The 15,139-nt window shown below is 38.4% G+C and overlaps 1 protein-coding gene across 1 annotated transcript in view; it reads right to left on the bottom strand.

The window, feature by feature from the left end:
* Positions 1-15,139, bottom strand: part of LOC124797849 (probable phosphorylase b kinase regulatory subunit beta) — a 195,084-nt gene that overhangs the window by 91,328 nt on the left and 88,617 nt on the right. The window contains 2 exon segments of the mRNA XM_047260909.1: positions 1,403-1,590; positions 1,696-1,926. Coding sequence (XP_047116865.1) covers positions 1,403-1,590; positions 1,696-1,926 — 419 coding nt within the window.

The following is a 15,139-nucleotide window of genomic DNA, read 5'->3' as shown; positions in this document are numbered from 1 at the left end:
ATCCTCTTGCATTGATGCATGTCTATATTCATTGTGGCATACTATCCACAAGTTCATCAAGGCACTGTTGGTCCAGACTGTCCCACTCCTCAACAGAAATTCAGTGTAGATCCCTCAGAGTGGTTGGTGGGTCACATTGTCCAGAAACAGCCCTTTTCAATCTGTCCCAGGCATGATCAATAGGGTTTATGTCTGGAGGACATGCTGGCCACTCTAGCCGAGCAATATCGTTATCCTGAAGGAAGTCATTCACAAGATGTATACAATGGAAACGTGAATTGTCGTCCACGAAGATGAATGCCTCACCAATATGCTGCCGATATGGTTGCACTGTTGGTTGGAGGATGGCATTCAAGTGTACATCGGCTCCACACAATACCACCCCAAAACAGCAGGGAACTTACACCTTGCTGCACTCGCTGGACAGTGTGTCTAAGGCGTTCAGCCTGACCGGGTTGCCTCCAAACACGTCTCTGATGATTGTCTGGTTGAAGGCATATGTGACACTCCTCGGTAATGAGAACATGATGCCAATCATGAGCAGTCCATTCGGCATGTTGTTGGGCCCAAATGTACCGCGATGCATGGTGTCGTGGTTGCAATGACGGACTTCGCCATGGAGGTTGGGAGTGAAGTTGCACATCATGCACCCTACTGCACACAGTTTGAGTCGTAACGCGACATCCTGTGGCTGCACGAAAAGCATTATTCAACAGGGAGGAATTGCTGTCAGGATTCTTCTGAGCCATCATCTGTATGAATCAGTCATCCACTGTAGTAGTAGCCCTTGGGCAGCCTCAGCCAGGCATGTCATCAACAGTTCCTGTCACTCTGTATCTCCTCCATGTCTGAACAACATCACTTTGGTTCATTCTGAGATTCCTGGACACTTCCCTTGTTGAGAGCCCTTCCTGGCATAAAGTAACAATGTGGATATGATCAAATTGCAGTATTGACCATCTAGGCATGGTTGAACTACAGAAAACATGAGCCGTGTACCTCCTTTCTGGTGGAATGACTGGAAATGATTGGCTATTGAACCCCCTCCATCTAATAGGTGCTGCTCATGAATGGTTGTTTACATCTTTGGTCAGATTTAGTGACATCTCTAAACAGTCAAAGGGACTGTGTCTGTGATACAATATCCACAGTCATGTCTATCTTCAGGAGTTCTGGGAACCAGGGTGATCGAAAACTTTTATGGATGTGTGTATCTGATTCATGTATTTTCCAAACATTTCAGAAACATAAACGGTTATAGGATGAATTTACCTTGCAATTCCATACCTAAATTCTGTTATCACAAATGAATATGAAGCATTAAATGTTCTAAAAGATATACAGAGTTAAGTAACATCTTAGTATACTGGAGTATTATGGTTATTATATTTTTTTATCTTACCTCATGTGTTCTTCCCTAATAAGAAGGCAAACTGTTGGCCGACCTGACAGTCTCCAATACCTCCCCACAAACTGTAGCTCTGTTTTTATATCATCAATCAGTAGTGCCATATCGCGGTATAGATAGAACTCCGAGACCTCAAATATTAAAGGGTAGCATAAAACTGTCAGTCCACAAACTCTGTACACCTTCAGAAAAGAGAACCATGCATTAATTACAAAATGAATTTCAACAATAAATTAAAGATGCCTAGTATGGCAAAGGATGACTTTCATATAGCAAAATTCAATTACTTTACTGGTTCCAAGTGCCCCAATAGGTCTCAGTGGCCGACCTTTTAACTTTAACTTGTTGTTTACACCAAGGTGTTCATACACTTTCACCAGCTCATGAGAAGAGCATATTTGAACAGGGTCCACCTCATGTGGGGTCTGAGTCTGTATGCCATATGTTGCCATCATAGCTTGCAGGCGCATTGATTCTGCAATTAATACAATTTGCACCACCAAATCTGTAGCTGTTCCCTGCATGAGAAATTTTTCCATCATATACCATGTCAAAGTTATTGAAACATAAGGTTTAGCTCTAAGGTTTCAAAAAAATGTTTTCGTTATCTTTCACACCAATTAATGAAATGAAACATTATCAAGACTGTCTGTCAACATGATCCAATTAGGGTGATAAACAATGATATCACTTATACTTCATGGTGTCATGCAAATGATTCCTGATTAGGCACTAACATTTTTTGATTCTTGAATACATACTGCCAAATGAAAAAGAAAAATGAGGAATTTGTGGACATATGATATGTCGATATGATTATCTGTAAATACTCTAAACTGACATACAAATTGTTTCTAAACTACATGCACTACGGATCACTTGTTTAAATTTAGTAACTTTTTATTTTGTTGAGTCAGACAAATGCACAGAGCTACTCCTTTTCTAATTCAAGCTTTATGCCAGTAAAATTACAAATTTAAGTAAGAAGGAAGGGTATTGTCATCATGAACACAATGGATTCCACAGAGTAGCATATACAACTATTTGAAGCAATGAACTGTAAAGTTAAGTGTACATTTCTTATCTGGCATGTTGCATTTATCTTTCTTTGGCAGTTGTAATAACTGAAAAATTAAATTACCTTACAGAGAAGTTATCTGTAGCTAGCAGGACATTAAACGATAACAACAATTCTAAGACTGAATTTGTATAACTACTGCTATTACAATAGTGAAATAGTAAGGACAAAACAAAAATTAATCACATATAAATAGCAATAACTCATTTTGATGAGAAGCTGGATGGGGGAGAGGGGGGGGGGGGGTGAGAGGGATGAACAAAGAATGCAGAATGCTGCAGGCCACAATTTTTTTAATTATATTACATGGCTAATTTTCTCTGGTCATTCACCATGAATATACTTTATATGGCATGAGGCTACACTTTCAAAAGGATATAAATGCTGATATAACACATCACTAATGCATGATTTCTGTCAGAATTTATCAGTTTGTGGACAGATTCAAATGGGCTGTGAAGGTTAGGGCTTACAATTTTTGGCATTCTGCCAAGGAGATTTTCCAGGTGTCGCACGTACTCAGACCCACTGTTTGAAATGTTATTGTGAAGTTAGCAAACCACTAAATTCAAATGATCATATTTTTTTGTCTTTTAAGCAGGACTCTGTGAAAATAAGACTGAAAGTGGCTATCAGTATTAATGATGCTCAAAAATTGACAGGAACAACGTGGGGAGTACAACCAGAAACAGAGAAGCCTTCAGCACTTTCTTTGTACTGCTCTGCAGTTGAATATGCATTCCCTGTATCATAAAGATCCCATGATACCAAAGAAGCGGATATAGCTATTAATGATACATGCCACGTCATTGAAAGCTGTCTACAACCCATGTCTCTGGCGAAAGTACATTGTCTCATTGAAACTGCTCCTTCTGACGTTCAATGAGAAGTAATGGCCAGAAAAGAAAATACCAAAGCAATAACATCTTAAGTTCATCGTCATTGATTACCATCAAGCACAGTTGCAACGAAGTTGAGAAAGAGTGCAGCTAAGGCAACCACATCATAATCTCTGCAAACGACACTAAAAATGTAATGTGTCAATGAAAAACATTAATATGTAGAAATATAATACAATTAGATAGATAACAAATCTATCCACCAAGTGGTGGCAGGAGAAATTATGTAAAAGTTATGGAACTGTGCAAGCTTTCGGAGCACTGGCCCTCCTTTCTGCAATGCGGTTCAAACCCATATCTGGCTATCTGATTCAGGTTTTCCATGATTTCCCTAAATCACTTCACGCAAATGCTGGGATGGTTCCTTTGAAACAACACGGTCAATTTCTTTCCCAAATCTGAGCTTGTGCTCCATTTCTCATGATCTCATTGTTGACGGGATGTGAAAAACTCATCTCCTCCTCCTTTATGCAATGAATCAATACTTTCGAAATCAATGAATCAACACTTCTGAATTCAACATTTTATTATACACGATTAACTGACGCAATGATCAAATAGTGAATCAGCACAGAACGGTCAAAATAATATGTGAAAGAATAAACAATATATGCTAATGTACGTATGCTGTCCAAACAACAGTCAAACTTTGCATGTTATTCTGACGTCAGTGCTTCCCATAATGTTACCAAGCAAGAAAACTGTTGACAACTGAAAGTTACCACAAGTGTTTTGCACTGTTATTTCATCTACTTGTTAGTGAGGCTCTCACTAGTAGGTGACACTTATGTTGCTGTATTCTAGCAACACATACACAAATTTAGCGTGGCTTTACTACAGTGGATAGAACTGGCAATGCCAGAAACAAAACAGTATGTTAAATGCTGTCATGACATTAGAGTTAAATGTTGATTGATGCTGCATCAAATCATATTAGAGAGATATGGAAACAGGGATTTGAGAGTGAAAATTTAGGCTCTCTGTTGATTCACCTTTATTGTAAGCATTGGAATGTGACAATCATCTTGTGGTTATAACACCCTTAGGCTCAAGTAGCTGAGCCTTCTTATGAATGGATGGTGGAGGGGGGGGGGGGGGGAAGGAGAGGAAAGGGGCTATTGATTATTGATGTCAGCTGTATTGGGACTTGACGTGGAATCAGCAGTGAAGAGTGAAAAATTGTGCCAGCCCGGGATTCGAATCTGAGATCTCCTGCTTATTAAGCAGTTGCATTAACCACTGAGCCACCCGAGCACACTGTTTATTGCAACTGCAGGGACTATCTTGGTACATCTCCCAGCCAACCCACATTCCCACCCAGCACCACCTAGCCACAATCCCTGTCCATGTCCTCCATGTTTGGAAGAACAGACACCACACATTCATATAGTTGAACCTTCTAGTAGCTAGTAAGCTGAAAGAGCCCCATATGGAGCTCATGGTGTTAACCAGCATTTCTAGGTGCAACCTTAAGATCTACCTGTTTGATAAACATAATCTGACATCAACAGTTCTAGGTCATTATTTAAATCCAGCTAGAAAATATTTGAAATGTTTCTTTATAATTTATGTTCTATTATTGAAAAGCATGTGCTAATATAAGAGGGTGTGCTGGAAAGTGATGCCTCCGAATTTTATATGTGAAAATTCTTAAGAGTTTTTTTAAACAAAACAAGTTTTACTAAGATTCTGCATCTTTATTCTTCATGTTTACATATTTGCAGCCCTCTGCCACTGTTGTTGTTGTTGTGGTCTTCAGTCCTGAGACTAGTTTGATGCAGTTCTCCATGCTACTCTATCCTGTGCAAGCTTCTTCATCTCCCAGTTGCCTCTGAGCACTATGGGACTTCTTCATCTCCCAGTACCTACTGCAGCCTACATCCTTCTGAATCTGCTTAGTGTATTCATCTCTTGGTCTCCCTCTACGATTTTTAACCTCCAAACTGCCCTCCAGTACTAAATTGGTGATCCCTCGATGCCTCAGATCATGTCCTATCAACCGATCCCTTCTTGTAGTCAAGTTGTGCCACAAATTCCTCTTCTCCCCAATTCTATTCCATACCTCCTCATTAGTTATGTGATCTACCCATCTACTCTTCAGCATTCTTCTGTAGCATCACATTTTGAAAGCTTCTATTATCTTTTTGCCTAAACTATTTATCGTCCATGTTTCACTTCCATACATGGCTACACTCCTTATAAATACTTTCAGAAACGACTTCCTGACACTTAAATCAATACTCGATGTTAACAAATTTCTCTTCTTAAGAAACGCTTTCCTTGCCATTGCCAGTCTACATTTTATGTCCTCTCCACTTCGACCATCATAAGTTATTTTGCTCCCCAAATAACAAAATTCCTTTACTGCTTTAAGTGTCTCATTTCCTAATTTAACTCCCTCAGCATCACCTGACTTAATTCGACTACATTCCATTATACTCATTTTTCTTCTGTTGCTGTTCATCTTATATCCTCCTTTCAAGACACCGTCCATTCTGTTCAACTGCTCTTCCAAGTCCTTTGCTGTCTCTGACAGAATTACAATGTCATCGGCGAAGCTCAAAGTTTTTATTTCTTCTCCATGGATTTTAATACCTACTCCGAATTTTTCTCTTGTTTCCTTTACTGCTTGCTCAATATACAGATTGAATAGCATTGGGGAGAGGCTACAACCCTGTCTCACTCCCTTCCCAACCACTGCTTCGCTTTCATGCCCCTCGACTCTCGTAACTGCCATCTGCTTTGTGTACAAATTGTAAATAGCCTTTCGCTCCCTGTATTTTACCCCTGCCACCTTCAGAATTTGAAAGAGAGTATTCCAGTCAACATCATCAAAAGCTTTCTCTAAGTCTACAAATGCTAGATACGTAGGTTTGCCTTTCCTTAATCCTTCTTCTAAGACAAGTCGTAAGGTCAGTATTGCCTCACGTGTTCCAACATTTCTATGGAAGCCAAACTGATGTTCCCCGAGGTCAGCTCCTACCAGTTTTTCCATTCGTCTGTAAAGAATTAGCGTTAGTATTTTGCAGCTGTGACTTATTAAACTGATAGTTCGGTAATTTTCACATCTATCAACACCTGCTTTCTTTGTGATTGGAAATATTATATTCTTCTTGAAGTCTGAGGGAATTTCGCCTGTCTCATACATCTTGCTCACCAGATGGTAGAGTTTTGTCAGGACTGGCTCTCCCAAGGCTGTCAGTAGTTCTAATGGAATGTTGTCTACTCCCGGGGCCTTGTTTCGACTCAGGTCTTTCAGTGCTCTGTCAAACTCTTCATGCAGTATCATATCTCCCATTTCATCTTCATCTACATCCTCTTCCATTTCCATAATATTGTCCTCAAGAACATCGCCCCCTGTATAGACCCTCTATATACTCCTTCCACCTTTCTGCTTTCCCTTCTTTGGTTAGAACTGGGTTTCCATCAAAGCTCTTGATATTCATGCAAGTGGTTCTCTTTTCTCCAAAGGTCTCTTTAATTTTCCTGTAGGCGGTATCTATCTTACCCCTCATGAGATAAGCCTCTACATCCTTACATTTGTCCTTTAGCCATCCCTGCTTAGCCATTTTGCACTTCCTGTCAATCTCATTTTTGAGACGTTTGTATTCCTTTTTGCCTGCTTCACTTACTGCATTTTTGTATTTTCTACTTTCATCAATTAAATTCAGTATCTCTTCTGCTACCCAAGGATTTCTACTAGCCCTCACCTTTTTACCAACTTGATTCGCTGCTGCCTTCACTATTTCATTCCTCAAAGCTACCCATTCTTCTTCTACTGTATTTCTTTCCCCCATTCCTGTCAATTGCTCCCTTATGCTCTCCCTGAAACTCTGTACAACCTCTGATTCTTTCAGTTTATCCAGGTCCCATCTCCTTAAATTCCCACCTTTTTGCAGTTTCTTCAGTTTTAATCTATAGTTCATAACCAATAGATTGTGGTCAGAGTCCACATCTGCCCCTGGAAATGTCTTACAATTTAAAACCTGGTTCCTAAATCTCTGTCTTACCATTATATAATCTATCTGAAACCTTCTAGTATCTCCAGGGTTCTTCCATGTATACAACCTTCTTTCATGATTCTTGAACCAAGTGTTAGCTATGATAAAGTTATGCTCTGTGCAAAATTCTACCAGACGGCTTCCTCTTTCGTTTCTTAGCCCCAATCCATATTCACCTACTACGTTTCCCTCTCTTCCTTTTCCTACTGTCGATTTCCATTCACCCATGACTATTAAATTTTCGTCTCCCTTCACTACCTGAACAATTTCTTTTATCTCATCATACATTTCATCAATTTCTTCATCATCTGCAGAGCTAGTTGGCATAGAAACTTGTACTACTGTAGTAGGCATGGGCTTTGTGTCTATCTTGGCCACAATAAAGCGTTCACTATGCTGTTTGTAGTAGCTTACCCGCACTCATATTTTTTTTTTTATTCATTATTGAACCTACTCCTGCATTACCCCTATTTGATTTTGTATTTATAGCCCTGTATTCACCTGACCAAAAGTCTTGTTCCTCCTGCCACCGAACTTCACTAATTCCCACTATATTTAACTTTAACTTATCCATTTCCCTTTTTAAATTTTCTATCCTACCTGCCCGATTAAGGGATCTGACATTCCACGCTCCGATCGTAGAACGCCAGTTTTCTTTCTCCTCTGCCACTAGAGGACTCCAAATTGTAGCATTACAAGGCAGTGTGTAGCATTACTACGTGGGTGTGTGAGAAACACCATGCTGTAATCGAGTTTCGAATCCAAAGTGTTATTCCACATAATCATCCTCCTTACAGTCTGCTTTGGTCAAATCCAATTTTCACCTGTTTCCAAAACTTAAAGAACACCTTTGAGAACTTCACTTTGATAGTGATGAAGCGGTGCAAGCAGAGGTGAGGTTGTGGCTCCTTCAACAATGTCAAACACTCTTCACCAATGATATCAACAAACTACTCTCTTGTTGGAAGAAATGTGTTCATCGCTACGGTGACTATGTTGAGAAATAAGTGTGTGGACATGAAGAATAAAGATGTTGAATGCTAATAATGTTTGTTTCATTTACAAAAGCTTTGAGAGTTTTCACATAAAAAATTTGGAGGCATTACCTTTCAGCACAGCCTCGTATATTAAGATATCTCCAACTCAGAGCCTTTAACTAAATGCTTCCCCTGCTATATCTGCAGCTGACTTCCACTGAAGATGCTACTGAATTTACCTTAAAGTCAAACAACAAGTACAGTTATAAACAAAAACACATACACAGTAATAAGACAAATACTACATAACATTAAAGACCAAACAGTATATACAATTGTGCATATATAATACAAATATGGTGCCAAAATACACAAATAAGCATATCATTTGCATGAAACCAGCTTATATACACAGTGTTTATGTCAACAGTTGAGAAACGAAAACTGCTTATGAAGTTCAATTATTTGTTCAACACATAAACTAAATAGAAGCAATGATCCAACAAAACTGTCTTAATTTAGAAGTGAAAAGGAATTTTTGATTTCTTAGGGCTTTGTGCTCAATGGCAAGCAAAATGAAAATTTTGGTGCCAGCATGCTTTGCATATTTCTGCATCAAGAATATTTTTTAATAACACTGGATGTCTTTAATGCACCTGGTGTAATCACTGGGTCTTTTTGATCTGTTTTCACAGAAATTTGGCTTTTTATAACATAATGTGTTAGAGAAAATATGCACTGGGAAGCAGTCATAGGTATTCTCAACTGCCTGAACAGTTTATGGCAAGCAGTTCTTGGACCTGCTCTACATATTATTTTATTCACTCTTTACTGAACAATGAAGCCCTTTAGCATATAAGTAGTTTCCACAGAGACTGATTCCAAGCAATATTACAGAGTGAAAATAAGTAAAGTTGCCAGTATTTGTTACAAATTCAACCCAATGTGAGAATGCATTTTCAGTGACAAATCAGATGAGTTCAATTTTTGAATATAGCCTGTAGTACACGTTCCCAATTAAGTTTGGTGACAAGTTGGATATCTGGGAACTTAGAGGAGTGCGTTCTCCGAAAATGTTAGTTATTATATGTCATTGAAATTACCTTTGGGAGTTTATGATCTGTGTGCAACTGTTTTAAATCGGTCTTGTAAATGATAGTGTCATTAGTGAATATGGTGAATTAGGAACACCAAACTGAGTAACTTCTCAGACTTATACAGCAGTTAATGCCATTTTGTTTACCTCTGGTAGCACTTCAGAAAAAGGTACACAGTGTACCTCTTACATGTAATAAAAGAATTCTGAAGTAGATGTTACAGAATTAAAAATTACATCTTATTTGACAGTGGAATATCCAGGGTGGAATGTAACAATATTATGAAAAGGATAGTTGTTACTCACCATATAGTGAAGATGCTGAATCGCAGATAGGCACAACAATAAGACTGTCAGAAAGTGAGCTTTTGGCTAACAAAGCTTTTGTCAGAAACACACACACACTGGCCTTAGCAGAGAGAGAGAGGGGTGTGTGTTTGTGTGTGTGTGTGTGTGTGTGTGTGTGTGTGTTTGTGTTTTGTCTATTTCCAATGAAGGCCTTGTTGGCCAAAAGCTCACTTTCTGAGAGTATTTTTGTTGTACCTATCTACGACTCAACACTTTTGCTGTATGGCGTGAAGCAACTATCCTTTTGGTAAGTCTTCTTTTCGGCTGTGGGTATTTTATCAATGCTCAAGTAGTGTTCAGGTACCAAATGGTCAAGTGGAAAATTATTTTATTAAAGATCTAAACTAAGTGTGTATTCCACAAGGAATTAGAAGATACAACTGCAAAAGATTAAGCAACATATATAAGCAATAGCAGGTGAGAAGGCATCATTTAGTAAAACAGTGGCAATTTATCTATTTTTTGCAAATCCCTCTTCACTTACATTACTTTTTGTTGCTTTATATCCTTTGCTTATAGAGAAGTAATCTGGTGTTTGGATTTTCATACTTTATCAAGTTTTTTGCTAGTTGAAGTGCTTTCCAATATACAACAAAAAGACAGATATTTAATATGAACATTAACTAAGGCAGCAGCAGTACTACCTCTTCAAACAGGCAGCTATTTCTCATTTAATTGCTCAGCATTGTCAGACACATCACATCATGCACAGGACAGGTGTTTCAGCATAATGGTAAATATGTACAGGCTATGAATTATTCAGACTGGAGACTAACATTCAATTATTTTATTTGTTTTACATAAAACTGAAAACTGGGGCTGAAACTAACTAGCAGTCAGCAAAATTTATGTCAGGAGTTATTTACAAAATTACTTTGGAGATTTATTCTCATAACCAGACCAGTTTAGGATTTAAGACTTTGTATGTACATATGGAAATATGAATATTTTTCTAAAGTTTTCAGAAGATGAGTTCAGCAGCTCTCTTAAGACACTGATAAAAACAATGGGAAAAGGAAAGGAAATAAATAGAAATAATGAAAGAAGACAAACATTTGTAAAGGGAAAAAAGGCTATTCAGATATTGTAGAATAATTTGCTGAAGTAAACCAACTAAGATTTTACAATTTAGTTCTCAAAAATATTCATAAATTATTCTGAATATGTATTACCTTAATAAATATGTTTCCTGGTAATTAGATTCCATATATCAAATATGCACAGGCCTTTCCTCCAGGTAGAACCAGTTTGTGCTCCATCTAACTTATTTTCTTGAAAGGAAATAAGGTGTGTGGAAACACAACGCAAATTAATTAAGCATGCTAAATCTTTATGGCAACTTTACTGTCTCATTAGTAGATGTTTTGTTTTTACTGTACGGGATTTTTTTCGGTGCAAGAACTGAATCACAGTGTATTACTCATGATTTTGGAAGTTTACAAGCTAGAAAAACAGTTAACGGTAGTGGATTTATCAAGCTAAGATAGCAACAAATATTAGACACAATGCACATGAAGAGAAACATGCCATGCAAGTGTCACAAACAATGTGCTGTGCACACAAAGCAAGAAGAAGATTAAAAGAAAATGAAAACAAAAAGGAAATTTAGTCAGGGATTTGTTTTTCTTCCTGTTACAGAACATCACATGTGCAAGCTAGAAATTTCATAAGAATGTAAAACATTACAAACACCAAAACTGATACACAAAAAACGACCTCTATTTACAAACTTCTTGGTAAAAACATTCTCCTTTAGTGGTTTACAACGGGAATGGGAGAAAAGAACAGACTAGAGAAAGTTGCCATTTTGAGATTGGATACCAAGGTGAAGACCATATGAACAGTTGAAGTGAATGCAAACAGTGGATAATTATGTAGCTTTTGCACTTTGTTTACCTCCTATTACTTTACATTACATGTTATTCAAGTTTCTGGAGAAACTCTGCTTGCATTTGTGCCCCTCCACATATATCCTTGTTTACCTACCAGTGATGGAAGTTCTGTTTCAAAAAATTCATTTCCTTATCCATTTTTATGTATTTTTGTAGGAGCATCTATGAAGCTTATGTTAGTGACTATGATCTTTTTATTTAAATGAAACACACACAGATTAAATACAACTAGCTGCTTTCTTTTAAAACATTGATGTCATTTTGTATTCAATCATGAGTTTTATTCTTTTAACAAATTTTGTAAGTAATTCAAAGTGACACATCAATATTTTTATATTAAATAGCAGTCTCCCCCCTCCCCCCCCCCCCCCCCCCACATTAATTCTCCATGGTATGCAATGTGTGTGGACACACATGTGGAAAGAGACATATGACAATCTGCAGCTAAACACATATTCTATACTGTGAATGTTTCTCTTTCCCGATAGAATTATTTATATTCTGTAAGTTGGAATAAGAGAAATACACCCTCCAAGGATTTTCTTCTTGTTCAGAGCTCCATCAATATTACACTTGGCGCGCACAGATATTTTATGCACTATGATTTAGGTGCACTATCTGTTGCATAATTCACTTTCAGATACACATTTTATATGCTCCTATTCATGATTTATACACCAATTGTCTTGCTACAAAAATATGACCCACTTATTTGTCTTTACAAAGGTTTTCAACAATAAGATCATATGAAAATGGGCTGTGTCAAGGATATTTGAAATTGATAACAACGAAATTTTGAGAAAAAAATCTTTTAGTTGTTGATTTCCATATAAAGCACAGGTACAGTGTCATGAAACACTCAGATAATAGAAAGAAGTATTTACATTTCACTGCCTAAAGTACTTTTCTTCAATACAAAGTTTGCAGAACTCAAACAGTCAGAAATTTTATTATCTCATTGTTTACTGATGTGGCAGTGATATTTTTCATGTCTGGTGCAAAGTGATATCAAAAGTGCACAAGAGTTTTTTTGGTCATGTGTTGTTTTTTATCTTTGCCGTTAAGACTATAGAATTTTTCGTTAACTCATTATACTGAACGGCTATGCAATTATTTGTTGTAGGCAAGTCGCCTACATAATTGGTGACCTCCAACTGAGGTACTTTAAATCTTTTGTTAGCTACGTCGAACATTAACTGCAAAAGCAATGAACAATGACGGCAAACGATACGGTTCGATAACAGAAGAAATTCATAGGCTTCAGAATGAGATATAAACTTTACAGTTGCATATTTCGAAAGATATGAACTTAAAAGCATATACCAGACCAAAGGAACAACGTTGGTTCAACAACCATGGCACACACCAGCAGGGCAACATCATTGGAAACTGGGACTACTGCAGCACAACCACAGCAAGTAACAGCAATGGAAGTACCCACTGGTTTCAATGCTTCACCAACTCAATGGTTGCAATTACGGGCACCCCCATTCATGCCTTCTCAGCCACACACATGGTTCGCGGTAATGGAAAATATATTTCTACAACAAAGAACAGTCAGTGATCACGAGAAGTTCACATTGGTGATAAGTAATTTGGACCATCAGACCTCAGTTCTGATACCTGACATTATAGTGAACCCGCCTACAGAAGGAGCATACTGTAGACTGAATAAAGAATTAATTTCTCGGTGTGTGAAGTCAGTCGACATCAGAGTCAAACAAGTACTGTACCAAGAGAAACGGAGAGATAGGATCCCATCAGAATACTGGCGTCATTTACGCAGCCTGGTAGATAGATCGACAGTCTCTGATAAACTGTTACTCCACATATGGCAACAACAGCTACCAATGCAAGTAAGAACTACACTAGCTATATACGACGAAAGATCAGTTGACAAACTGCTGCTCGCTGCAGACAGAATCTACGAGACGCACGAGCCTACTGCAACATTCGCAATGACGTCGACAGATGCCATGTACGGTAACTACCACTACCAGCAAGACCAAACTGACGATATAACAGTAAACTGTGCCGCGGTCGCAACGCGACAAACAACAAAAAGTTCAAACAAAATTAGAGATTTAAAAACTGCAATAGAGGATTTGCGAGCGCAGTTACGCACGCTACAGCGACCACAAGTTATCTTTAAGCGCAAGAGAGACCAGGCTGGGCGTGAAACACAAAGTCAACAAGAGGACGAGCATAAGGTGTGTTGGTACCGTAAACGTTTTGGGAGAGATGCTACAAGATGTACATCACCATGCGCCTACTCAGACAACCAAGGTATGTACAGAAACAGTGCAGTGTTTTCATGTCAGCGACAGCAATCGTCAATACATATGCCTCCTGCTTCGAAAAGATTGTATGTATCAGACATACTTACGGCTACAAGGTTTTTGGTGGATACCAGGTCAGACATTAGTTCGCTTCCTGTCAGCCATGCGCCACACAATGAAAAAGACATACAGCCACGTTTGAAGGCAGTGAATAACTCGGTGATTAACACGTACGGATGTAAAGTGTGCAAGATTGATGTGGGTTTTTCCAAACAGTTTACCTGGTCTTTTGTGATAGTTGGTATATCAGAACCTATTTTGGGCGCTGATTTTCTGGCACATTTCGAGTTGGCGGTCGACCTACAAGGAAAACGTTTGTTAAATCTGACAGACAACAGTGCAATATCAAGCACTAAAGGGCAAACAACTTGTGGGAAGCTACAGGCGATTGTCAACTCTGTAGCCGAAGAGCTACATGATGAAGAGAAGAATCGGTGATGTTCTGACAGACAGACAAAAGAAGTTAAACATAGTATGGTTCACTATATTCGTACCACGCCAGGACAACCAGTTTCACGACGAGCACGTAGAATCGTACCAGAGAGATTGACAGAAACAAAGGCGATATTTGAGGAAATGTTACAGGCGGGAATAATTCACCGGTCAGACAGTCCGTGGTCTTCACCCCTACACTTAGTACGCAAGAAAGATGGATCATGGAGACCATGTGGGGATTACCGAGCATTAAACTCAAGAACCATTCCAGATAGATACCCAGTACCTAATATACAGGACTTCACATGTGCTTTGGCCGGTGCGAAAATTTTTAGCGTCCTCGATTGCAAGAAAGCATACAACCAGATACCGGTGGCTACAAGAGATGTTCAGAAGACAGCAGTGATTACACCATTTGGATTATTCAAGTTTTTATTCATGTCTTTTGGCATTAAGAACGCAGCACAGACTTGGCAGCGTTTTATCAACGAGGTGTTAAAGGGATTAATATTTTGCTTTGCTTATCTTGATGACATCTTGGTTTTCTCTCTGGATAGTCAAACACATGAACAGCATCTGTGTCAACTTCGCAAGCGTCTATCTGACTACGGTGTCGTTTTAAACGAAAATAAATGCGTCATGCACAAGAACCAAGTCACTTTCCTC

The sequence above is a fragment of the Schistocerca piceifrons genome, chromosome 5 (genome assembly GCF_021461385.2).
Source record: "Schistocerca piceifrons isolate TAMUIC-IGC-003096 chromosome 5, iqSchPice1.1, whole genome shotgun sequence".
NCBI classification, from domain to species: Eukaryota; Metazoa; Arthropoda; class Insecta; order Orthoptera; family Acrididae; genus Schistocerca; species Schistocerca piceifrons.
This window is presented reverse-complemented; position numbering and strand designations above follow the sequence as displayed.